Source organism: Morone saxatilis, unplaced genomic scaffold, assembly GCF_004916995.1.
Source record: "Morone saxatilis isolate NCDOM2014 unplaced genomic scaffold, NCSU_SB_2.0 Contig16, whole genome shotgun sequence".
NCBI classification, from domain to species: Eukaryota; Metazoa; Chordata; class Actinopteri; family Moronidae; genus Morone; species Morone saxatilis.
The window spans coordinates 18,227,316-18,252,048 of NW_023339718.1; the positions used below are offsets into that span (position 1 = coordinate 18,227,316).

The following is a 24,733-nucleotide window of genomic DNA, read 5'->3' on the forward strand; positions in this document are numbered from 1 at the left end:
GCGAGAGCGTTTGGAGGCAATGTAATTGACAAGGCTTGCAGTGGTGAAATAAACACGCTTCAGCCCAGGCTCGGCTTTTATTGCACAATTCTGACTCTTTTGACGCATCGCCTGTAGCGCGCGCAGACCCGATTTCAATTACCTTGCCCCGATTAATTAATCCGTGTGAAATTATGTCCCGATCGGCGCAGATCCAGCCGGCAAGATGATGATTTTACCAAGGAGAGGCTCAGATCGTGTGCCCGACTCGGTGGTCCTGGTGATCCTAGCGGTTGCCGCTTCCCTTGGTACCGTTCTCGCCAAGGATACTGCCTTTGTGGAAGTGGTTCTGTTCGAATCCAGTCCCAATGGAGATTATACTACTTACACGACTGGCTTGCAAGGACGGTTCTCCAAAGCAGGAGCCACGATCAGCGCGGAGGGGGAGATCGTTCAAGTACGTGTAAAGTGTCTTTTTCTTACGGGAGGGGGGCATGACAAGCAAGCAGCACCGAGCAGCAGTACCGGGGCACGGGTGTAATTTTACCAAGCTGCCCTTCTTAAAACTTTTTCCACATGGGGGTTTGAGGGGTGGGGGGGTTGACAAGAGTTGTATACAGTATGTATGTATGTGCGTGCGTGTGAGCGTGTGTGTGTGTGTGCGCGCGTGCAGGCAGTGTGTGAGGATGGTACTAAGCTCGCAAGCATATGCGGTCACAAGATGGCTCCTATCTTGTGGAATTCATTCAGGGGAAAACATGCTCTTGCAGGTTATTTTGTTGATGTCTGGAGCTAAACTTGGGCGCTCGTTAATTGCCCTCATCCCGAAACACACGCGTTTGGGAAGTGTTTTCCTAAAAGAAAGTAACAAAAACCCTAACACCGCTTCCAAAAAAAAAAAGTTTGTCAACTTTTTACCGAGCCGAGGCTTTACGCATTTCACAAGAGCAACAGCGAGGCTACTGTTTGTGCTTTTTTTGTTGTTGTTTTGAACGTTTATCCGTCTCAGCGGGGAGTTTTGGGGCCAAATATACACTGCTCAATGGCAAAAAGTGACTTTAAATTGCGGAATGCGTTTGTTTTTATTGACTGTTCAAACGTGTAAACTAACCCACACGTCCCGCCGCTCCGTAGCCTGTTACTATGTAGCCGTCACTAACCCTAGCCTTTGAAGTTGCATGTTTTTGGTTTAGGCTTCCTTGTAACTCTTTTTAAGTTGCTTTTTTGAAATCCATAGAAAGGAGAAAGAAGTGATCACACAAGAAGCCTCCATGTTCCACGTTTTATTTCCTGGCCCCGCAGTTGATAAGTGCACTTGGCTGGAGCTGGTTGTGCTTGGATCAACCATCCAACTTTGATCGAGTAGAAGTCACTAAAATATGAAGCTTTTCCCCCGGAGCCAAGTGTTTATTTGAAGTTTTCTAATTCTTGCTTAATCTACTTGGCTGCTGTGTGTAGGGCAGCTCAGAGTTTGGGGTCCAGTCATGTGCCAAAGATTTAATGTTTCATGTTTTATTCCCTGACCTCTAACTCGCTTTGTGTTATTGCGTTAGTGATGGAGGGACCAACAGCTCGTTCAGCTCTTTGTGAAGGATTGCACTTGAATGTAGACCAGGTTTTTGTATGGCCTGTATCCACCGTTTTTGAAGTTTTATCAATTTATCTGGAGGTGTAAAATCCAAACAGCGTATAATGCACATCAAGTTATTCTGGATGAAGCACGGATGACGTTCAGTCCCTCGTTACCGATCGGATCCCACTTCACTATGAAGGCCTTTTCTGATTTTTAAGTTAAATATTGCATCGCTAAGGTGTCACTGCACAAACGACGCCTCACAAGCCACAGCAGGGAGGATGGTCGAGTTGTCTTTTTTTCATTTGTTGTGTAAAAGCCAGTAGTTGCTGAAGTGTGACCTCAGACTGAAGAAACTATTGAGCTCCATGAGATCATTGGTCTGTGGTGGGAGGCCAGGTTACAACGCAGCCTGTGGAGAGAGAGACTTGGGGTGTTTTGTTGTTTTTTTTAAATACTGCAAATACACGTTTGAGTTTAATCCAGTTCACCATGTTGCATCAAGTGTGTACTGGTGGGCTGCATCACAAGAAACCTCAACCGTGTCGAAGAATTTCTGCAGCACGCCACCATGAGCAAGAGTCACGTTTGTCTTTCTGTTCATATGCTCTGGTGCTGAATTTACACATCTAGTAGCATCCATCCCTTGCCACTCTGCAACAATGCCCGTATCAGCTACACAACAACATCTTCTCAGCGCACACATGCATTTTTTTATCTCCTCAGAAAATGCAGACTCTTCCTTTGAAAGAAAGATGAGATGTGGGGATCAAAGTAGGTGATACTCAGCACAAAAATGGCCCCTGTTTATACACAGTGATGGCCATTTGGCGCCACTCGGTAACCACACAGAAATGTCGGACCTCAGCTTTACATTGCAAACCACATCTATTTAGGTTTGCTTTCTTTGCTAACATAGCTTCTGACCACTTAGAGGCAGCTTATATTTTGTCAGGCTATAATGAGGGGCAGTCTGTCCAGTACGGCGCGCTGTCTTGAATTTCTTACAGCATATATTCTACCAAAGATTTATGAAAGTTAAAACTGACAATGAATGACAGCCATACAACCTGAGGAGTATAATTTTAAACTGGTATCAAATTCCCCACTTGCAAATTCTATACTTGTGAAATAACACTGCAGCGACGTGTTGGGAAATTGCTGCGGTGTTGTAACGGATATAGTCTTACACTGGAATTGGGTTGAACACAAATATTTAGGTTGTGAATTCAGTTGCACTTTTACTTTTGTGAAGATTTGAGCTTTCTTCTGTTCAGTGAATAGGGTGCTTGGTTTGGTCTGCTTGAGGTTTATGGGGCCTTCTAGTCCTCTCTTCTGCTGTTTGAACAGTGCCCTGAGGGGTTTGCGTTGCCATGTGTGTACAGTAGTGGCCAGACCTCAGCAGGTATGGGTTCAAATACAGGGGAAAAGGGGGGCTTGGCAACGTTCCTGAGCAAAGACCCAACCACGATCACCGCTCATATACCCCCAACTCGCCTTTGCTAATTCCCTGAAGCTAACACCCGCTCAGCTCTGCCTGAAGAGTGCGAAAAGTGGCAAACGCTGTCGGGGCCAAAAATAATAAATTAAGTTAATTTGCCATCGCTCTGCTCTAAGGGGGGAAGCATGACGACGCAAATCTGGCCACAGTGCCAAACCCTAGGCTTCCCAAGCCAGTTCCCTGATTGCTCCAGTTAAACTCTGTAATAGTAAAGTAATCAATGTCTCCTTAAATCATTCTGTCAAGGCATGAGACTGTGTGTGTGTGTGTGTGTGTGTGTGTGTGTGTGTGTGTGTGTGTATCAACAGGCATTTCCCTAAGATGACTTTATGTGTATTTACAGCAGTGCTTCTTAACTCTGGTTCTTGGCAATAAGACAGTTGCAGGTTGTCCATTCTGCCAGGTAGTTAACTGTATTCACCTCTTGTCCCAGATTTAAATACTTCCTGATTAGACTGTTAAAATGAAAGTGGCCTAGTAAAATGAAAATCCAGCAGTGCTTTGGGCCCAGAGAAATTGATTAAGTGATTTAGAGGAGCTGGACTCAATTCTTTGGCTTCATATTTTACATGACATAGAAGGGAGGGGAGGCTGTGCACACTACTAGCAGCAGTTTTGACTTGAGTTAAGTCTATTAAGCAGGGCAGTGATGCCTCCACCAAACGTCACCCAGACAGACCACCTAGACTGGCAGGTGTTAAGTTGGCAGCCCTCTGCTTGATGTAATCTAATTTCTGGAATGACCTTGAAAGAGGCAGGATGCTCATTCAGGCTAGCCACCATGTTTTCCACATTCACATCATTGTTGACAGCGCACACGCTGATTAGTACACGTTCGATGCGAAGAGAAACCTCATCTGCTGCTCATCATTCACTATTGTCTCGCTGACGCCAAATCGTCTTTCCTGTAGCGAGATGAGCTGTGATGCACTGCATGAGTGCACATCTGCCTCTGATTTCCAGCGGGCCCGTGCTGTCAGCATGTGAGTGAGGAGCTAAGGCAGGGACGTGGCAGGGGCACCGCGAGGACCAGATGGAACTCACAGTGTCGTCGGCCAGAACCAGAGGGAATAATGTGGCTTTTGCCTGCTTCCTCTCAGAAAGGACACAGAGACAGGGACATCCCCTGAATCCAGCATCAGGAAGAAGAGGCTATAGTTTCCCAACACCCATGAGCTGTTTCACCTTTGAACTTCATCTCCATGCACACGAAGTGCCAGTAACTATAGCTGGGAGACTTCATGATGTGGTTCTTTGAAAGTGGCAGTTTTTTTCTGACTGGATGTGCAGGGGGAAAGTGGTGGTTTTGAGCTAAGACAACGATGAGCTTAAATACTGGAGCTCCTACCTTGGAGCTGGCAAGAGTTGTGTCGCGCTGCATTTAGACTATAATGAGAGCTTTAGTGGTTTAAGGCATCCAGCGCGCTTTCTCACCACAGGCTGGAAACCCCAAGAGGCCATAATGGGCCGGTCCCAGACGGGAGGTGCCAGGGACCGGGCCACTCCCAGCGCCAAAGCAACAGTAGCAGTACACAAACGCTGGTTTAAAAGGTTAAAAGTGCTGCTCCCTACTTTTTTCCATTTATTGGCTTGGCGGTCGCAGCTGTATTTTAAGTGCTATCGTCTCTTAACCGCCACCCTGTTTCACTTTCATGTCCCAGCCAAAGTAATTTGAGGCTGCGTTTCTCCCCTTTTCGGAATAGAACAGACTAAACTGTTTTTCTCTTTCTCTTGCTTAACACCCCCTCCCACACACACACTCTCACCCCCCACCACCAGTCTGCTCTTTTTGATTCAGCCAAAATTTCTCATGCATCCTATATTGCAACGCAATGACTTCAAGTGAGAGTTTCACCTATTTCTTCACCAGAGTGTACTAAAGAATTGTTCAAACATCATTTGTATTGGGGTGCCCGACCATGAACCGCAACATCCCAGTCTCTGGACCCAGTTTATCATCAGAAGATCTTCAAATTTCTTAATTTGTCTGGACAACCCTTTAACAACCCAAAGATGTAAAAAATTACAGTGATTATAAAATGAGAAAAAGTTGCTAATCTTTGCATTTGAGAAGCAGGGACAAACAAATAGCTGGCATTTATCATATAACCGTTTCAGCAACTAATTCTATCACAGTTTCACAGTAGGATAGGCTATGTGAAATCATGAAAAGAAAAACAATTGGATTTGACAATTGAATTCTATTTTTAGCCTTAAACCGAAAGTAGATTGCCCACAGTGAACATTCAGGTGTATCAATCTTAAAGCCTGTGTCATCTCCTAGTGCTTCAGACCTCTTTTTAATTGGCCACACTATCTCCCAAACCAGCAGCCTCTGTTTTCCTCTCCTGCGCCTGGCTCTTTCACACGGTCTTTCTCCTGTGTCGTTCTCTTTGAGCTCATTCCCACTCACTGCACAGCTCCACCTGGAACAAGCGCATGTTGGTACTGGTGGCCCCAGTAGCTATGTTAGTTTCCACTGGGCTGAGTGGCTGAGCCGATCTTTGATGTTCCACTCCGAGAGAGATTAGCAATCAGTGATGGTGCTTGCTGCTACTTTCTCCCCAGTACCCAGGCCTCTCCCAGGGGAATCCAATTCCCCCGTGTTGCTCTCCCCCCTGATCTCCTATTGATTATGTGCCTGAGTTTATTTGTATGAACGTCTTGTGCTTGTCCTCTGCTTTACACTCCAATGATGAGGAAATGTTAATTCAGCTTTGCCCCGAGGCTGTGATTTTTCTCTGTTGAGAGCTGGGAAATGCACCAGAAAAGAACATCACACTTTGACAGGTGGAATAGTGTTGTTTTTTTCCCCACCACCTGTCTTCACTTTTTTTTTTTTTTTTTTAGAAACACATTTGTAATGAGTCAAAGATGACAAAAAGTCAGCAGTAGGTTTTTTGCTTTCTGACTTGTCCCTGGTGTTTCTGTCTGCGTTTGATGGAACAGCGCTGAAAGGCCCAGTCCATCCCCTCAGCCCATATTTTTATCTACTGACACAGAAGGTCTGCAAAACAAAAACTAAGGGGTCGAGGGTTATGAAATGACAATGCTCACAGTGGCTCATCCAGGCAGAGGCATGCTTTGTTGTTGGCCAGGAATGTGCTGACTAACCGTGGAAGGCCACTACGCCAGCCTCCCCTTTTGTTGTACTTTTTTGCCAATAGACTAGGAAGGTAGCTGCGCAGGCAGTCCATTTCCTTCTGAGCGCTACACTCCATCTGCCTCCTTCTCCTCCTACCTCTCAATATACTTAGAGACTTGTGCGCTTAGTCCTCTTACTACTTCAGTTTGTTTTCATGAAAGGAGATCTTATCAAAGATCTGTCCCACTCACCCAAGTTCAAGAAGAAAGGGTATGAAGTTCTTTCTTTTGTGTACATCATTATATAATTATCAGCCTCACATGCCTAAAAAACATAATGCTGCTTTTAATGAAAGAAGGTCCTGTTCTCTTGTCATTTTGATTCATACTAATTTGTTTTAGCCCTAGATGCAATTTCTTTGGTAATTGTTCAAGGAAGCCATTACTGGTTTTGTGCACATGATCACCCTCGACCTAATGCGTTATATTAATGCTGTGAGGATTCTCCTGACAGGCCCTCTGTCAGAAACCCTGCCATTTTTCATTTCCGCCCCTTTTGTTTCCTTTAATCGATTCCAACATAACCGTAGCAAAGGTCATTTACAGGGGTGCCAGATGGGGACAAATCAGTTTCAGGTGGAAGCTCCTAACCCATCATGTTCATCTTTGCCCTAACCCTCTCATCCTACATCGGTGCCTAGTGTGTGTGTGTGTGTAGTTGTTCCAGTAATGAGGAGGATCCAGGCTATAACACAATGGGGCCAGAGGTATGATGGATTGGGCTTGCTTGGTCTGATGAGAACAAGCTGGGTTATCTGCACTGTTTTTTGGTCTGGTAGAATGCAGCTTGTCTTCTAGCTCCACAGTGAAGATGTATCACTGCATCTTTGCACCTCCTCCTCTTCCTGTTGCTAAAGATGCGCCCTAGATTTTTGAAATGAAAAATTGGCTTTCTTTTTATGTCGTCCCTGTATCATGAGTATACTGAAGATATTGGGGACACAGGGTTTTCTATTTTCTGTTTGCTGCCTTTTTTTGACAAAAGACTGCTCTCTCAAAGCTGAATATTTATTTTTGAAGGCTTATTTTATGCCGTGCAGTTGCACTGTTCTGATTCTACTCTTAAGATAAGTCCCCAAGGGTCAGGTTTAACTTTTCCTTTCATGATTCTACAAATATAGTACCTTCACTAACATACCATGGCAATAAAAAATCTGTAGCAAAGCCTTGGGTTTTGATAAAGCCTCCACAATTCCTCCTGCCCTTCCCCTCGACCCCCGTCGGCAGCTCAGGCCATGTTGCGTCCCTCTCCAGCCCCTGGACCCTGATCAGGGAGGGGCCTGCAGGGTTGGGTGAATAGCTGGTGGGAGTCGTGCTGCGGGTGTAAACCACATGAATGTGCCGCCTGAGCAGATAGGATCAGGCGAGGCGGGGAGGCCTGGGAGGCCGCAACGCTCGGCGCAGCTCCACGCGCTAACATCAAAGGCAGTGCTGAAGGGGGAGGGTGGAGGGGAGGAGGGGAAGAAGAGAGAGCGCGAGGGCTGGGCCAAACTCTTCAAAGGCCTCTGAGTAATGCCGGCCCTGATATGCAGTGCTGCAAAACTGAATGATGATGTAATTGCAGGCCTTCGAGCTAAATCCGCTCCCATACAAATAAAGGTGGAGGTGTTCCCTTGCACAAGCACGGTGAGAAAAATGCTTCGAGTGTTCGGTTGAAGCCAAAGAGTTTAGAACACCTTGCAGGCGAAGGCGTTAGGTCACTTCCTGACGCTATGCTAATGTAAGGATCCTGGTGGAAAAAAGTTTTATTTACGTTTTTGATGGAGGACTTGGAACAGGAAACAGTTTTTATCTGATTTCAGCAGATAGGTTAATCCACTGGGCGTTTCTAAAGTACACAACAGGTGTAACAGAGTTGACTCTGTCCTTTGTAAAGTTTATACAGGACCTGTGTGTATGTGTGAGAGAGAGAGGCAAAGAGTGTGTACATGTACTTTCCTTGTAATGTGTGCTAAACCAAGCATGACCACAGATTCTTTCAAAGTGCCCCCATGATCATCAGGCTGATAACTCATTGACAGCTCCCATGACAGTTCAGAGGCACACGCTGCAGGAAAGTATCTCCCTCGTTGAGAGCGCACAGCAATAATACACTGTTGTTGATTTGGTTTGCCAAAGGTTATTTGCATGCCTCTGATTGAAGTTCTCCTCGCCATTTTTTTTTTGTGATGGTGTGTCCATTTGATGTTAAGTTAGCAGTAAACAGCTGCACTTTTATTTATTTGGAGTTCATGCAGAGGTCAGCCTTTTAACTCCTGCCTCCTGGTTCAGACTCGGAACTCAGGATTGCGGCACAAATCCTTTGTTGGTGGTTGTAAAGAAGAGACCTCCTTGTTTCGAGCATGTAGAGTGTAGCCATTCATGACTATCACAGGACCATCCACCTAATCGCTGTACTTGAATGGATGGAAACAAGACACAATTCATACCAAAGCAAGGACTGCAAATAACAGTTATTTTCTTATTTATAATATAATAATAAGTCAATATAATTAAAAATGGCCACCAAATTCTTCAAATAGCTTTCTCTGTGATGTACAACAGAGAAAAGTGGCTTTGATTCTTTTGCAATTATAAGTAGTATAAGTAGCTGTTGATTAACTTTGTCGACCTAGTTGGTCAGTCAATTAATGATCTGGTTTCAGAACATATGTCAGTCAAGCAACGTTAAACAGATTGTGCTGTTGGCAGTATATCGTAATTGCTTTAATTCCTCATTAATTCAGGTAATTGATTGAAATCAGTTGGTAACGCCAGTTTCATTTACAGTTCTGATTTTCATTCCAATCATATGTGCTGTGAGTATGCCAGCTGTTAAAACACTCAGTTACACTGTAAAACAACCTGTTGCAGGAGTTTCGTATAACTATATCCAAACTGTTATTGTGTATCAGTAAAATAAGCTTCACTGTGAGGTATTGCAATGCCTTTATTCCAGTGTCAGTGTGCAGGTACACTGCACCTCTTACGTGCTGCTGTTAAATGAAATCTGCAATTGAACTTCATGCTGTGGGTAAAGACAGACTGTCCAAACCCTCCAGCAACAGATATTCTACAAAACACTGGGATACTGTAGAAAACAGCATGTACAACCACTGAGGGAAAGCTGTGATTCAAGATGTATTTAAATTGGATTTTCCTTTTTTACCCCAAGTTTGCACCACATTGTACAGTAGGTCTACCATCAGGTACTCAGTAAATAATTGATTCAGATTGTGATTGGGGGTCAAAGAACTGAGAAGAAAGAACACACTGAGGCATTTTAATTGTTACAGTATAGCATTTGAGATAGAAAAGTGCAAATGCTGTTGAGATGTCTAGACAGTCCCTTGTAAGAGTGAGTTAGGCTAATGGATATGACATTTTCCCTCATGCAAATTGTGTTCGTACTCTTGCAATCCTGCTACTCCACCCATGCCCACCTTCCAAACCCCCCTGGCTCAATGTGAACCTGAGTGTACATGAAAAGGTCAGGACAATTACTCCTGGCCAGCTGTGTCCATTTCATTCCCCTTGTAATCTCTCTCTCTACACCTTGCTGCCCCTGCATGCTGCTGTCAGGAAAAAATGTCAAGGTATTAAACTTTTTTCAGCATACAAAATTTAAATTACAGGTCACTAATATGAGTTAAAATGGGAAGGAACGATCACGTTGTTTTGTGTGATGGAGCACATAATTATTCATGTCACTGCGCTTTCTCAGACTCACCCCCTTACTCTCTCTATCCAGATTTGTCCTTCTGTCATATGTCACTGTGAAAGCTGCACTTTTCATTTTGAGCAATTTAAAAAAAAAGACACCGAGCAGATCTTGGCTATTCTTTGCTTGACAGTGTACGAGCAGTTTGTCCAAACACACTTGGCTCGCTAATGATAACGTATCCTCGGACATGTCAAGGAATCTAGTTTCGCAGAATGCTGTTTTGATAGAAAGGACAGATCGAGTGGGAGAAGATGGGAATGACAGAAAAAGACTGGCCAATACAGCCCTTTGCTATTCCGTCTGCATCCCACAGGCATGTGACAAAGTCAAATTGTCACCCCCGGGGTGACATGCATCCCGCAGGCATTTTGAAGTAAACACATCCCAGGGATGTGGCTCTGAGATTTGGATAGTGGCCTCACCAGTCGGTTGGAAGCATCATTCTCTGTCATATAACGGAGGCCGAAATATATGAAATGTGTATATTGTAGATTTATGCAATAGATAGAGCTCAGATATATTCTTGATCTAACTATCATTAAAGGAATAGTTGAACATTTTAGGGAATACTATTATTTGCTTTCCTGCCGAGAGTTATATGAGAAGATTGATACCATTCTTATATCTGTCTGCAAAATATGAAGCTACAGCCAGGAGATCGATAGCTTAGCGTAGCATAAAGACCGCAAACAGAGGAAAACCCTTAGTCTGGCTCTCTGCAGAACCTCAAATTGTAATTTAATTGTAATTCTTTTTCTTTCTTTCTTTTTTTTTTTTTTTTTACAATATATCTTGTTATTTAAGGAGCTTTTGATATGCTGGTAGGTTTTGGTTTGGAATCAGTTGAAATGGATGTTAGTAGAAGCATCCTACAGTCATACAGAAACTCAGACAGACATTGCAGAAGACGGCTTTACGGTACCACCTGGTACTACCAATATAAGCTTCAATAATTAACTGTGGGATACTGCAGTTCTGTATGCTTGACACACTGACACACCACCGTTTTCTTTGTGGCAGCTTCAATATATAAATAACACAAATGTGATGTGACAAAACATGATGAGCTGATCAAATCTCCGCGGAGAGGTGTAGAATCGGAATCCACAGTTACTAATAAAATCTCATCTGAGGAAACTGAAAATGTTGTGCTTCCTAGCAGATAAGTCAGTCCGTTTGCTTCCAGTAAAATCTGCAATAGATCTGCTCAGAAAGGCTTTTATGTGAATTTTGCAATCCTTGCAATGGTTTCACACTCCACTGAGGTTTTCTGTAGCACTGCCACCAAATGCTAACAACAGGTTAGGGCCAATTTTACAGTAAGTAAGTTCGCCTGTTCAGACCATTTCTAAATGTTCGTGATTTGATTTTTACACCAGGCTGTCTTTGTGCCTAACTTTAAGCCATTTCCTATTGGCAACCACATGTAGCATATTTGGGTCAGCTTTTCTGCAGCATTGCCTCAAGCTAAGCTCACGGACAGAGGATTTGGTAAGCTACTGATGCATACATTCATCATAATTATTGTTTTGCAAAAGCTGGAGTTAGAAGTGCCTAGGCAACGGAAAGCTTCAGAATTCAAATTAGAGTGTGGGATTGAGCTTTAAAGTTGTGGCTGTTTTCTGTTATTGCATCCTAGAAAACTCTACCCCCTGTTGGCTGGTGTTGGTTGCTCATGTATTAAAAGCTTGAGTTGGCATGGTGCATTTGTTCTCTGATGAGCTGAGGTGGCATGGGAGAAAGGTGAGGGGAAACCCCCCCCCCCCCGAGTATACACTGCGTTCTCTTCACGGGTACGAAAACAAACAGAGCATTTCAGTACACCTTCAAGCCATTTCACTTAGAATTGCACTATAATGAAGCACAAAGCAGTGAATGCAAGTACATTTCTTTGTCTCATCATTCCTTCCCTCCCTTTCATATGTTCTTTCTGTCTGTTTTCTGCTCTCTTTCTCTCTGTCTTCTCTCACTCTGTTAAGCATGGGAGGGGAAGGGGGAGGGGGTATAAATGTGAGACCACACATGCTGTGTCAATGTTTGCTAGAATAATTAGAGACAATGTGGGCCAATAACGGGAGGAGTGCAGTAACCTGAACTCACTTTGTTCTGCCCCGGCAGCAACACAAAAGCCATTCACAGATGCATAGATCCACAGGCTCAGAGCAGGAGCAACTGCACTTTTTGCCGGCGCAATGCTCGGCTCAGAGGATCTGCAGGGAAATGGATTGGTTTCTATGGAACCTGAACAGTCCGCTCTCACTTCACCGCTTTGTATTAGCTCAAAGTGATGCTGATGTCACGCTAAAGGCCTTTTAAGCACTGCCTGTACATCCCTGCCACCACCCCAAAAAAAACACCCCTACCCACTGTCACCCTCCCCGGTCGACCAACACATGGCCCTGGATTAGAGGGCCCTCTTTAACTAGAGGATATCCGGCCACTCGGTATGCAAAGAGCCTGTGGATTCCTGACATGAGTGCTAGAGCTGGACTCAGAGGTGACTTTCAGTGTAGTCAGACAACTGTTGGATTAGCAGGACACATACGTTGACTCTGAGCCAATAGGAGGGAGCCTGGCCAGGAGCAGGGTGTACTTGGTCAAATGCAGGCTAATAGATTCTTTTGAGCTATATATATTAGTTTACATTTTAAGGATGCCAATCCAGCATGGCTTACATTAAGCACAGCAGTGTAGAAAGCTTCAGAGATAGCAGTTCTCCCCAAAATAATATGTGAAAGCCCCTGAAGGTTAGAAAAATAAGACCAGAGCGAGAACCAGATATCATTTGTATTCTTCAGCGTAAGACTGAAATATTGTGTCTAGCATGGGAGGGACAGAAATACAATTGATATGCTTAAAGATCCGCAAACAGTGCATGCTAAGTGTTGCCTAAGCCGCGGGTGTTTCCCTGGCTGTAGCAGAGTGACCCGCTGCTGTGCTCACACCCCTGGGTGGACCAACTGGTTTGTCCCCTCCGGTGTCCATCTTGAAAGGGGACACCGCTATGGGATGCATACATCCCCTGGAGGTCGCTGGTGTCATTGTGGCACCTGTCCCCTCCACTCTCAGCCCGTGTCAACAGCTCAGATTTATTTACATTCACTCTTGTTTTCCAGAGAACTGAACTGGAAACAGCAGAGGGTTGGTTTGTTTCTTCTGGAGGTTTACCAGTAATCACAAACTCCATCAACTGACTACTACTCACTACACACCTCTCAATATAATTTACTTTATTACGTTGAGTAATATTTCTGAAACCAGGTAGAGGAGAGAAACAGCCAAGGGGTCTTTCAGCCACACTCAAGCTTGCAGCTTGCAGAAGTACCGTAGTCGTAATGTTCTGTACTTGTTTGGAAACAGTTCTATGTATTTCTGCTATGTCTCATGTCGTATTTATGGGTACTTGTCCGTAAACTTGATTGCAGTTACTTTTTGTTTGTTTTTTTCACCAAACCGCATCCATCCCAAATCTCACAAAGAGCTGGTTTGGTTCAGAAATATACTGTATAGAATAACTCGTCCTTTAACTCTTTGTCCCCTCAAATGTATTATTGTTAAGTTTTGTTTGACAGAAACTCTCCTTCTCTCCTTTTTTAGCTGGAGACAACAGCTTTCGTTTTTTTCTCTTCTACCCAGCGTTCGCCTTTAATCATTTTCAGATCCTCTCCCTGCCTCCTCCTCATTCTCTTCTCTCACCGCTTCCTCTCTCGTCTCCTTGCCCCCAACCGTCCCCCTCCTTCTCATCCTCTCCTTCTCGTTCCTTTCCACTGGGCTGATGTTCAGTTCTCCTAGCGGCAATGTGTTCCTCATCACAGCTTGTGTTTCCTCTTATCTACAGTTCTTTTATCAGTGGCCGCCACACATGGCCAAGAGACAGGGAGAAGGGGGGTGGTGGTGGGGCAGCTGATGCTATCGGCAGGTGGAGATTTCACCACCAAGTTCAGGGGCCCAGTGTGGCTAGAGGAGGGCCAGACCGGAAGGGTCTGACGTGGGAACGTGCAGTGTGAACTCCGAACAATGTGAAGCCCCACTGTCATTGAAACACACGCATCTTTAGGTGTTTTTCTTAAGTCATGACATAAAAGTGACAGTGGTCTTTTCTTCACCTGTTCAGGCATGCTGGCTAGCACTGCTTATGCTATTCACCTTGAGCCGTGTTCAACAGCAAAATCTGAATGTTGTGTGTAAATGTTGTGTTGTATGGTTTGTTCTATGGCAGCACTCTGTTGGGTTTTCACACTGCAGACACACCCAATCAAATATTCTCATAGAAAAACATTTTCAAAAAATGGGAGGAAAGATATTGTGGAAAAAGGTAAAAACCAGTGCATGTTCATAAGGAACAGCTGTTATTGCTGCAAGACACATAAAAAGCATCACTTCACCCAGTAACAAACTATAGGCCTACCTGACACCAGGTGTAAAGCAGTGTAAAACCTTTCATGAATTTGCTCCAAGGATGTGCCGTGTATGTGAGGTTTTTTCACCACAAAACGGACACATCCTTGATGTGAAGGGAAACGAAGAGAAGGGATGGTGGGGAGAGAGCGGCGGGTAAACCAAAGCACAGGCTCACAAAAGCCTAAAATGATATCGCTGGTGGATATCTGGATGCTTGGGATGCCTTGGATGGCTGCTGTACACTTTTGGCTTTGTCTTTGTGGGGATGAATAGAGGCCTCTGTGGTAGTGATGACAGGCTTCTCCGGGCTGGTCCCTGGCTGGCTGGCAGACTAGGTGCTGAAGGTCGGGAGACTTCAGCTCTCTCATAGGGGCAGAAGCCCGACAGGGGATGCTGGTTGTCCTGGTTCTCACTACAAAAGACACTCTGTTCTCTGCCTATGACCAGCCTCTGTTATTGTGGCATGCCAGGTACACTTATACACACAGGTTTAGTTGGGAGCCAAGGGCCCGCAGCACCCACTGCACCCCCAACCTGTGTTTGGATGTTTTGACACGGTTACAGGGTTAGCTGGTTTACAGATGTTGGATTTTGATCAGAATTGCTCAACATTAATGTGATGGAGCTGGGGATATGGTTTAACTCAACAGTGTAGCATCAATACAACATTATTTACTGAAGAAAACTGGCAAATTTATTCTAAATATTTACCATACCATAAAATATTGGCAGGATGATGTATACCGGTCACATCCTGAGGGCAACACATTAGGATAGTAAGTGTTCAGTGATCAGTGCCTTTTATAGACACATAAATGGCCCTATGAGAAGTATGAGTGTGTTTAACTTTGCAAATTTCTGAGGTTGTCTTTTCCATTTGTCAGAGAGTTTTAAGATTTTATTCAGCACAGGTGTTTGACATTGACAAGTAAAGAGATTATGAACAATGACAAGAAAGGTTGGATTCCACAGTTAGGAGCTGGTTTTGGAGCTGAGACGTAGTGTGCTGATGCTGCCCTCAAGTCATACTCACCTAGTGATGTACAGGAGGGCGTTTCAGTAGAGAAGGAGCTGCCATGGCTGTCACAAGAGGTTTCCTCATTCTTCGTTCTGCTCTAATACAGCACAGCACAGCTGGCCAAGACAAACGTGAGGTAAACACACTGCTCACTGGACTGTGTGACTCACCCTGTAACATGCTAGCAGCACGCCTCGGGGACTCTAATGGCTGAAGCTAGCTGTGGTCTTTTCATGTTTTTTGAATTATTAACGAAACAAGGAGAAGCTGTACACGGTCCAAGGAGAAGATGGGACTTCCACACGCGATGCATGAAGGGTGGGAGCTCTCCCAGACCCTTCGCATGCCCTCCAAGTTTATCCCAGTCGCCCCTCTTGAAGATTCACAGAGCCTCTTTGATCCGTATGTTGTCCTCCCAGCTGGGAGGCCAGGGGATGCGAGCAGCCCTTTTAGTCTCCCATTTCAAGTCACACATTCTTCCCTTAAGGACCCAGAGGTCCTGACCCTGAGTTGCAATGGAATTTCATATGCAAAAATAGGCAAGACTTGCCAGGCTCTGAATATGCACTCATCCTCCTATAGTGTACATCATCAGTGGATCCTTAGAATTAGGTATTCATCTTCAAGGTGTCATGGTGAGGCGTATGTTAATTTTAGCTGAAGAAGCGACCGACAGACAGACCTTCCCTGACCCTTTGTCTTCCACAGTCCTTTTTAATATTTCCATCACACTGATTATGCATTTCAAAAGGGCCTGTATTGCTCATGGCTCTATGGCCTTAACACTGTCAAAGAGACGTGCCTAACAAATGCCTCACTGTTTAATACAAACATGGAGGTGAAGGCTCAAAGTAACTGCCCCTGCAGACTGGATTTTAAAAATTAATCACATAATCACGCTGCAGTATAAATCAGCTCAAAGCCACATTTAGCTCATATGAGGCTCTCAAAGATGAGTTCTGCTACATTGCATCGCTAATATTGTCATACAATTTGCCAAATATACAAATTCCTGTACACTCAACAGTTGGCTTCCAGGGAAAGCTCAAGTTGGCATTTTAATGACATTCTTTTTGAATTATGGTAACTTTGCATAGTTTTTCCAGCTTGTTTCTCGTCTCCAGAGGCAGTATTTGCCATGGCCGTCCTTTTTCAGAAAAGGGCTTGCAACCTGCAATCCTCTTAGATGTGGAGCCAAATGCCCCAGAGGTTACAGCCAGCTAAGTGGTTCCTTGTTTCTAATAAAAAACAAATCAAATAACATGGATCCCTAGGGGTTTATAACACTAGAGTCATGAACTCTTGGGCAGATAAATCTCTTCCAAATATCCCCATACAAAGGCATGGATGTGGGAGGAACTTGTTGGCTTTGATTGTATAATTTATAAGCCACAATGTGCTGAAGAGAGAAGAGTAGAGGAGGGGAGGGGGGAAAGCTCTGACCACTCAGCGATGGAACAGCCCTCTCGACTGTGAAATGACCTGATCTTTAGAAGTTGGCCATTACCTTTTCAAAGCAACCTCGGTAGTGCTGATGGCAGGAAGTGCTTGTGTGTAAAGCAGGTTTGATGTTTAACTCTTCAGGGACCGTTATCCCCAGGGTCTGCTTATTCCCAACCCTCAGCCCTCAACCCCACAACTCTCCTTCCCCTACTCTCTCTGGGCCCGTCAGCTCCTACCTCTGGCAGCGCGACCAGTGAGAACGAGGGGAACAATACTGCGTTTGTGCGCCACTCTGCACTCGGCCTGCTGCTAAACAAATGTTCGGAGGAGGAATTCTGGTGACTGGCCTTGCCCCTGGGTCCAGACTGATCCTACAGTGACTCCACAAACTCTCTGGGGCGATCAAAAGAACAGATCACCCTTTATAGGGAGCTATATGGTAATGGAATTATTTCCACGCCAATTAAAGTTTACTTTTGTCTCCCCTTGCCCAAAGTAGACTATTTATTTTGCTCCTGCAGCAGAAAGGGAAATTTTCTGTTGCCCAGGGCACAAACATGCATTTTTGGAGAGGTGCAGGCTCTGCAGTGGGTGCAGTGACGAAAGGCATAACAGTCAAGTGTATGCCACTTTCTCTGCCTGTAATTGCCACTGATGTTGTGGTAATATTTACAGAGTGGTTAACACTCCCACTGTCCTGAATAACTTGTTTTCATGGTAGTTGGGGTATTTTACATGTTTTTGTGATTCAATTTTCTCAGAGACTTCGCCAAATCCTGAAAAAATCAAAACCATTTAAGTAGGAGAATCTAAAGCGTATCCCCTCCAACTGTGGAATGTATGAAATCCATGGACCCTGTCCTCAGGCGGTGGTGTGGGCTGACAGGGTTGGAGATGAGGGGGATTGAATGGCCGGGTGACATGGATCCACATCCAGACCTTCGGTCCATGTGGCCCTGAGGTGACTAGTAAAAGGATACACACAGATAACTCTGGACATTATGCTCCTGTTTTTTCAAGAATAGAAGAGTTCACAGTTAATTGGGTTGTAATTTGGATGAACCAAAGGGTTGGTTCACCCAAATTACAAGATTCCACATGAGCTAACGTACTCTGGATAACACATATAACACCTTATACCTGACCAGATGCCTTATTAAATCTTTTCAGGTTTAGCTTTAAACACAAAACAAAAATAGTTTTAATGGACAGTAACTCAAACAATCAAATACTCCATTATATTCTAATATTAAGTTTTGCTTCTTAGCTAAATGGCCAGCTCACTCTTTGATAATAAAATTGAAAGAGAAAATAAAAGATTTAATTAGATTGGTTGTACACTGATTTAAACAAATAAATGTATCAACCTGGAACCAGATCCAAACTGAAATAATCTTATCTGAACCCAAATTTACACATACACATCTGAACCAGCCTCACCTGCTAACACCTGCCACTGCGAGTCTTGCCTTCAAATCATTTTCCACCACCTTGGCCAGGCCTCAACTTGGCCCAGCACCTTTCTGCCTTTTATCTCTGCTGATGGAGCCAGCCATTGAAGCAACCTCGACGCCACCCCAACCCCTCCCCAACCTTTCTCTCTGTCTCTTTACCGCGCGCCTGCACAATAGCCTTGCTCGGCAGAGTTCCAACAAGAACAGTGTTTGTCCGATCACCACTGCAGCCCCACCCCCCTTTTATTGGTGTGTGTGGAGGGCCAGTAAGTGAGCGAGTGTGTGTGGTGTGTGGTAACCGTGTGGATATGGTATGACAACGTGTGTGTGTGTGTGTGTGTCCTGTTTTTCAAGCAGTTGAGAAGGAGGTGTGGCTGGATTGTTATGGTAACTTAAATTGCAAAAAAAAAGTACTGAGCTGGATATCTGCGTTGGAGTTATGTCGAGCATCCAAATATCTGGAAGTAAAAGTCTGCATAGAAAGTGTTGGATGACTTGCAGTTGGAATGCTTCCAGGTCTTTCATGGGAAATGAACTCCGATTGAATCACCAGGACAAAAGATGAGCAACTGTATTAGAAAATATCTGGTTCGTCAATTAAAAAGTCAAAGCTAATAAGATATAAATTGGTTAAAAAAGTAAAGAAAATAAGTAGCTCAACTTCCAACTTCCAAAGTGCATAAACATCCAATTCTGTTGTGTAGACCACTAATAATGATAAGAATTTAAATATTATGGCTTGTAGAAACCTGATTCAGCGATAAAGGTGTTTTGTTCCTTATGGCAGATATGAGGTGTTGTGAATTTGTTGCATCCCTGAATCTGTGACTGGCTTTCTCTCCATAGCAACAGGGGCTGAGGCATACAGGTAGTGAAGTATTTAGAGCGATCTGGCATACCAAACTGATGGGCGGGGGGACATTTTTTTTTCAGTTTTCTCAGGTAGTCAAAAAATGATGCCCATAACATAAACCTGTTGTGTCCTTAAATTGGGATTTTGAATCCTGTGCTTGCTTTCTCATTTACCCCTTCAATCTCCCCAAATACACACACACACACACACACACACACACACACACACACACACACACGGACACACACACACACCTCTTCTCAAGTCCTAAGCTTCTATACCCTGAGCCCAGCTGCTCTGCCAGGGTAGGGCCGTTTCATTCCCTTTTGTCCATGCCACTGACCTCCTAGTGCACTGGGAGCACACCTCTGCGGGGCCTGGCCCGTAGCCGGACGCTTGATGTGGACATTTTTGGAGCAGTGGGTCCCTCTCACCCAGGCAACCAGGCCCCTTTGAGCCCTTACCCCTCACTGTTTGCCCAGCCACTCTTTCCTCCTCGGCCAAGTCTTCTTCTTTTCCCCCTTGCTGTGGGACTGGAAGAAAGCTTGAGAGACAGCATGTTGTTTTGTGCTCACTGCTTGGTTGTGCTGCTGGTGGCCGGCTTCCTATGGTGCACCAAAGCTCCCATTCACTTTCTCTCCCTCTCTTTCTTTGACCTCCCCCAGGGAAGGAACCCCTGTTTGATCACATTAGGGGAGAACGAGAGAGATCAGTGGTGCTTTTGACATTCCCACTAGCTTTTGACAGTCTATGTGCTGCTGATCAGTTTGCCCGGCACCAGCAAGTGGCCTCTTTTGAATTTCTCCTTTTTCTTTTATGTTTTTTAGGCCAGCCATTGTGAAGCCTTTTGATTAGTATGTGTGGGTAGAGCTTAACAGGACTGTTGCATCATTTCTTATTTCACACTTTTCTCTTGATTCTCTTTTTTTCAAAAAGGCTTGTGTTGACCACTTTTTCAGAATGTCAACATCCCCGATCATATATGTGGAAAAACATGTGCTTTTAAGTAAAAGAGATCCACAGCGTGCGGATGAGCCATGACAGCCTTTTTGTGGTGATCAAAGCTGAGGCAGTCTGATATATTGGCCATTCGAAAAGCAGAGATGCAAGCACTGCACAGTTGGTGAGAACTGTAGAAGTTTCTTCAAAAGCCAAATCACAGTGTGGAAGTTGAGCAATTACTCACTTTGATATTATACTTTTTTTTAACACTACTCGGAATAACTCTGATATTGTGACATGCCCCCCTCCCTTTGATCTGCAAAGTTATAGTATATTTGAGAAAGCTGACATGGTTTTGGGTATGACCACTTTACATTCATTGAAGGCTATGCTTCAAAGAATCAGAATTTGCAAAAGGCTTAAAGAAGAAGGCCTCTGGAATGTTGTTTTATTTATGCCAAAAATGCCTGGCCACAATTAACCAACCACAAGCCCACTGAATGTCAATTTAGGTCATTTTCTACCCTCACAAAAGCCCCGGACTTGGACCCCATGAAGCAGAAAAAAGCTGATGTAATGGGTTTAAGAAAATCTCCAAGGGGAGTCAAACCTCACCCACACACCCCTAACTATCCCCCTCCCCTCCTACTCTGTCCAAAATCCCACCTCATTTCCACCCTCTGAACCCCCCTGAAGCGGTCACCACCTTTAGTCACAATACAAATATGGTCACTTTGATTGATCCCCAAGTATTGCAGGTTTTCAGCTTTTTTTTTCAGGAAGTACTAAAAACTAAAAAAAGAGAGAAAAGGTTTATGATTCACTGATTTAGTGTTTGGGGTGGGGGAAGGGGAGCAGGCGATGAAGGCAAAGGGACGAGGGAGAAAAAGAAAGAAGGACGGGTGGGGATGGGGGGTTGGGGTAAAGAAAAGAAATCCCAGCCTTGGCACACACACACAGACTCTCTGTGCAGCGTAAAGCACAAAAGAAACCTGTAACGCCTCCAGATTCCTTCTAGTCGAGTATCAAAGACATGCTTTGCTTTTAGAACAAGAGACTAGTGGGTAAGATAGGACTGAGTGAGCCAGTGAACCCAGCACTGGCTCGGTTGGGTGCTGCGAGTTAATCTCTCAGATAGGATTTTTCCCCCTTCTTCTTCTCCACCTCCTCCCTCTCTTTGGGGATATCGGTATTACTGTGTAGCTCTGAATAGAGGGACTTGTCTAACCTGATCACTGGTCAGAATAAACGCAGGGGCAGGCTCTGAAAATGCATGCAGAGGTGGTTGCTTCTTTCAAGTTCAGAGGTGGGATAAATCTGCCCACTGTACCCTATCATCTGATGAGCTGGAGTGTCAGACCTCCCAGAATTAAAATAAATTAATTAAAACGTTTCTTTAAATGGAAAGTATCTAATTGAATGAGATCTCACATTTTGTTGGAAGGCTTGTGATAACTATATGTCAAAGTTTAATTCACTTTGCAGTCAACATAAAGCCTGGATGTTTGCTGTATGCCTTTTTGACAATTGCTGTCTATATTAGGGCAGCAACTAATCTTAGTATTGATTCATCTATTAAATTTCTCAAGTTTCCCAAAGCCCAATGTGATGTCCTCAAGGGGATTTCATTGTCCAACTAACAGTCCAATGTATTGTTGAGCTCTAATAAGCCTCTGCAAGCACATATGTATATGTATTGTGTCGGTGTGAAAAACTTGCATGCATCTTATCCTTAGTTACAACAAAGAAAGACATTGGTGGTTTGGAGAGCATCCAAATAACTTCCAGTGTTCCTGTTCTTGTCATTCAAGGTCTTCCCTTATGGAATATCAGTAGGAAGCCTAACGATGAATCCCCTCTCTCTATTTAACCACCCCTAGTTCCACTCCAATCCATGTTCCTCCATAGCATTATTCCTGGAAATGGCCCTGGCTTTGTTTATTCACATTCTCTCTCTCTCCTTTAGAATAACGTTAGCTTCTTGGAGGGCCTTGAGCTCCTGGATCGACCTTCCCTCTTGTTTTGCCCTCCAGGTTGTCATGAAAGATGATCGTGCAGCCATTCACAAAACCAAGAGAGCAAAGGAAAGAAAGAAGGGGGCAGGGAAAAAAGTAGATACAAGTGAGGAAAAAAAAGGACCTGGGAAAGTCTAATTCTACGTGTGCCAGTTTTCACAAGGAAAATCAATCTCTTAAACTCCCCCTCACCACTTGTTCGTCCATGTTTTCTTTAAAGGTCGGTACATTTGAAACAAAATCATGAGGTTAATTGCTGGTGATACTAAACACATTCCTCTTGTGGTTTAATGCCCCCACTCTTCATCTCCTTCCCCCCGAGTGCAGCGTGACCTTAGCCATCTGACCCGGAAGTGATGTAGGTGAGCACTTCCTCTGGTGTAGTTGGAGCCCCAGTAAGTGTTTCCTAAAGAAAACAAGTCAGAGGCGGCCGAAATCTGAAACCGGCGCTAATGCTTGCTGCCTCTCCACCTTGCCTCCCTCCCTTCCTAAACCCTGTGCCCAGGGGGAAAGCAGAGGTAAGGATGGAGGGGGAAGTAGCTCACTGTACGAAACCCACCGTCTGTGCACACATTCAAGTGTGTGAACATGTGCATATACTGTAAGTCCTGTTCACATTCCTCTGTACTCTCACTGGCGGGAAGCTACAATCCTCAGCAAACAGACTGTGTAGTGTAAGCCAATGTTCGGGTTAGCCTAGCCTAGACTAGCCACGTCCTGACAGACACTGGCATGCAGGGCCAAAATGGGTTGTTTCTGCAGTTGTTGTGTGGAAGGTCATTCACTAAGTTAAGTGTGTGTCAGGACAATATGAACCTGACCTTTGCAGAAAGCCCCTCATGCTTCCCCTGTGTGGAGCGGTGGGATTACACACATGTACATATCTGTGTGAGAATCCACACATGTACATATCTGTGTGAGAATCCACAGCAGGAGAGCACACCAGTCACTCTGATTTCATATTGCAGCTCTCCACTTTGATATGCCAGGGCTACTGTGCATATTTGACAAGTGACTTTTCTTATGTAAAGTATTCGCCATTACCTTAATCTAATATCTCAAAGCATCTGGGTTTAGGTTGTGTGGCTTTTGGTTATGGGCCAGTTGCTCGCCTTCGACATGTCTGATCTCCACAGGCCACCTGTGCTGCCACTCTCACATACTGTAAATCGGAATACTAATTTCCCATGGAGACCGGCCTCATCAAAATTTGTTCCAGCTCACTATGCTGAATAAAGAGCTGGCCAATTATTCTGTATCATCCTTTATTGACTTCAAGCAAAATCATCTTTGTGTTGTTGTTATGATTATGATCATCTGCATCTAACTGACGAATGAATGATACTTGGTAAAGAACTTTCCGAAGTTCTGACTTCTGTCCACTGTAACCTTCTTAAGGTAAGAAGGAGCTGAAACGATTGATTAGTTGATCGACCAGAAAATGAATCTGTCAGTCTGTTCATTGATTGATGGTTTGGTTATTTGGCAAGAATACCCCAATGTTCTATGTTTCAAGATTCTCACTTGTGAAAATGGTCTGTTGTTTTGTCTTATTTGACAGTACACCTGAATATCTTTGGGTTATGGTCAGTTGTTTGGACATACAAGACGTTTGAAGACATCACAGTGGGTTTTAAGGAAATAAGGATAGACATTTTTCGTCATTATATACTAAACACTTAATTATTCAAAAAAATGATCTGCTGATTGATTATGAGAATAAGTATGTATTTGCATTCCAAAGAATCTTAGTAAAGAGAACTCCTTCCCATCAGCTTGTAGGTAAGATACACTAGAGGTTTTATGGATGAGGAAGTGCAAATCTGTGAATGAAGCTGCTGTGGTATGTGATTGAGAACCTGTAACCGTTTCAGCCTTCATGGTTAAGGCAGGCTGAAGTAGAGGGGAAAGACTAACGAAAACAACACTTGGAATATATCCTCCTCTTCTTCCCACCACCAGCCCAACGTTTGGGTTCTGGAGAAGGTTTCCGCCATGTTGTTCACTCTGGAGGGTAGGGTGGGAGCAAGATGAGGGATGGGGAGCCAGGGCAATATGGGCCGCCTATGCTCTTAATCCCATTCCAGCAGGCCGAGCAGCAGCAGCAGAAGCTTGCGCCTGCATTCCACAACTCTGGGGGCTTTTTTGGGGGAGGGAGGGCGGGCAGCATTCCTCCATGGCCGGGGCCATCAAAGACGCCGCGCAACATCAAAGGCCACTCAGAGCCTAGGTGTTGATGACTGCAATCCTCCCCTCGGTCCACTTTTAGCAACCTCAACCCCTCAGCCCTCTAACACACACACACATACAGAGCGGGCCTGACTGCGCCAGGTATGTGCACCCTCCAGCCTCCCTCCTTCCTCCCCGGGCTCACCAGCCGCTCTGTTGCAGCATTAATCATAGCTCATTAAGTAGTGACATTGACTTTTGTTTTATGGTGAGGTTTGAAGAGGAGTGGGTGGGCCTAGAGCAGGAGATGCCACCGATATTTGGGGCGGTTCTGGCATTGGACATAATCTAACTGTGCAAACATTGACTGTGGTGTTGAATAACAGCATAAACTGATTGTCAATGACTAGTTAATTGTTTAGTCAATGGACAAAAAGAACAACAATTTTGTTAAATAATTAATTGTTTTAAGCCATTTCTTAAGCAGAAATCCAAAACATTTGCCAGTTTCAGCTTCTCTAATGTAAAGATTTTTTCT

General features: G+C 44.4%; 1 protein-coding gene across 2 annotated transcripts in view; it reads left to right on the forward strand.

Annotated features, from left to right (window-relative positions):
• Window positions 1–6: 6 nt before the first annotated feature.
• Window positions 7–24,733, forward strand: part of znrf3 (zinc and ring finger 3) — a 64,885-nt gene continuing 40,158 nt past the window's right edge. For both annotated transcript variants that reach the window (XM_035658415.1, XM_035658416.1), the window contains exon 1: window positions 7–436. In XM_035658415.1, the coding sequence (XP_035514308.1) occupies window positions 206–436 (231 nt within the window). In that variant the 5' untranslated portion in view covers window positions 7–205. The remainder of the gene's footprint in view (window positions 437–24,733) is intronic.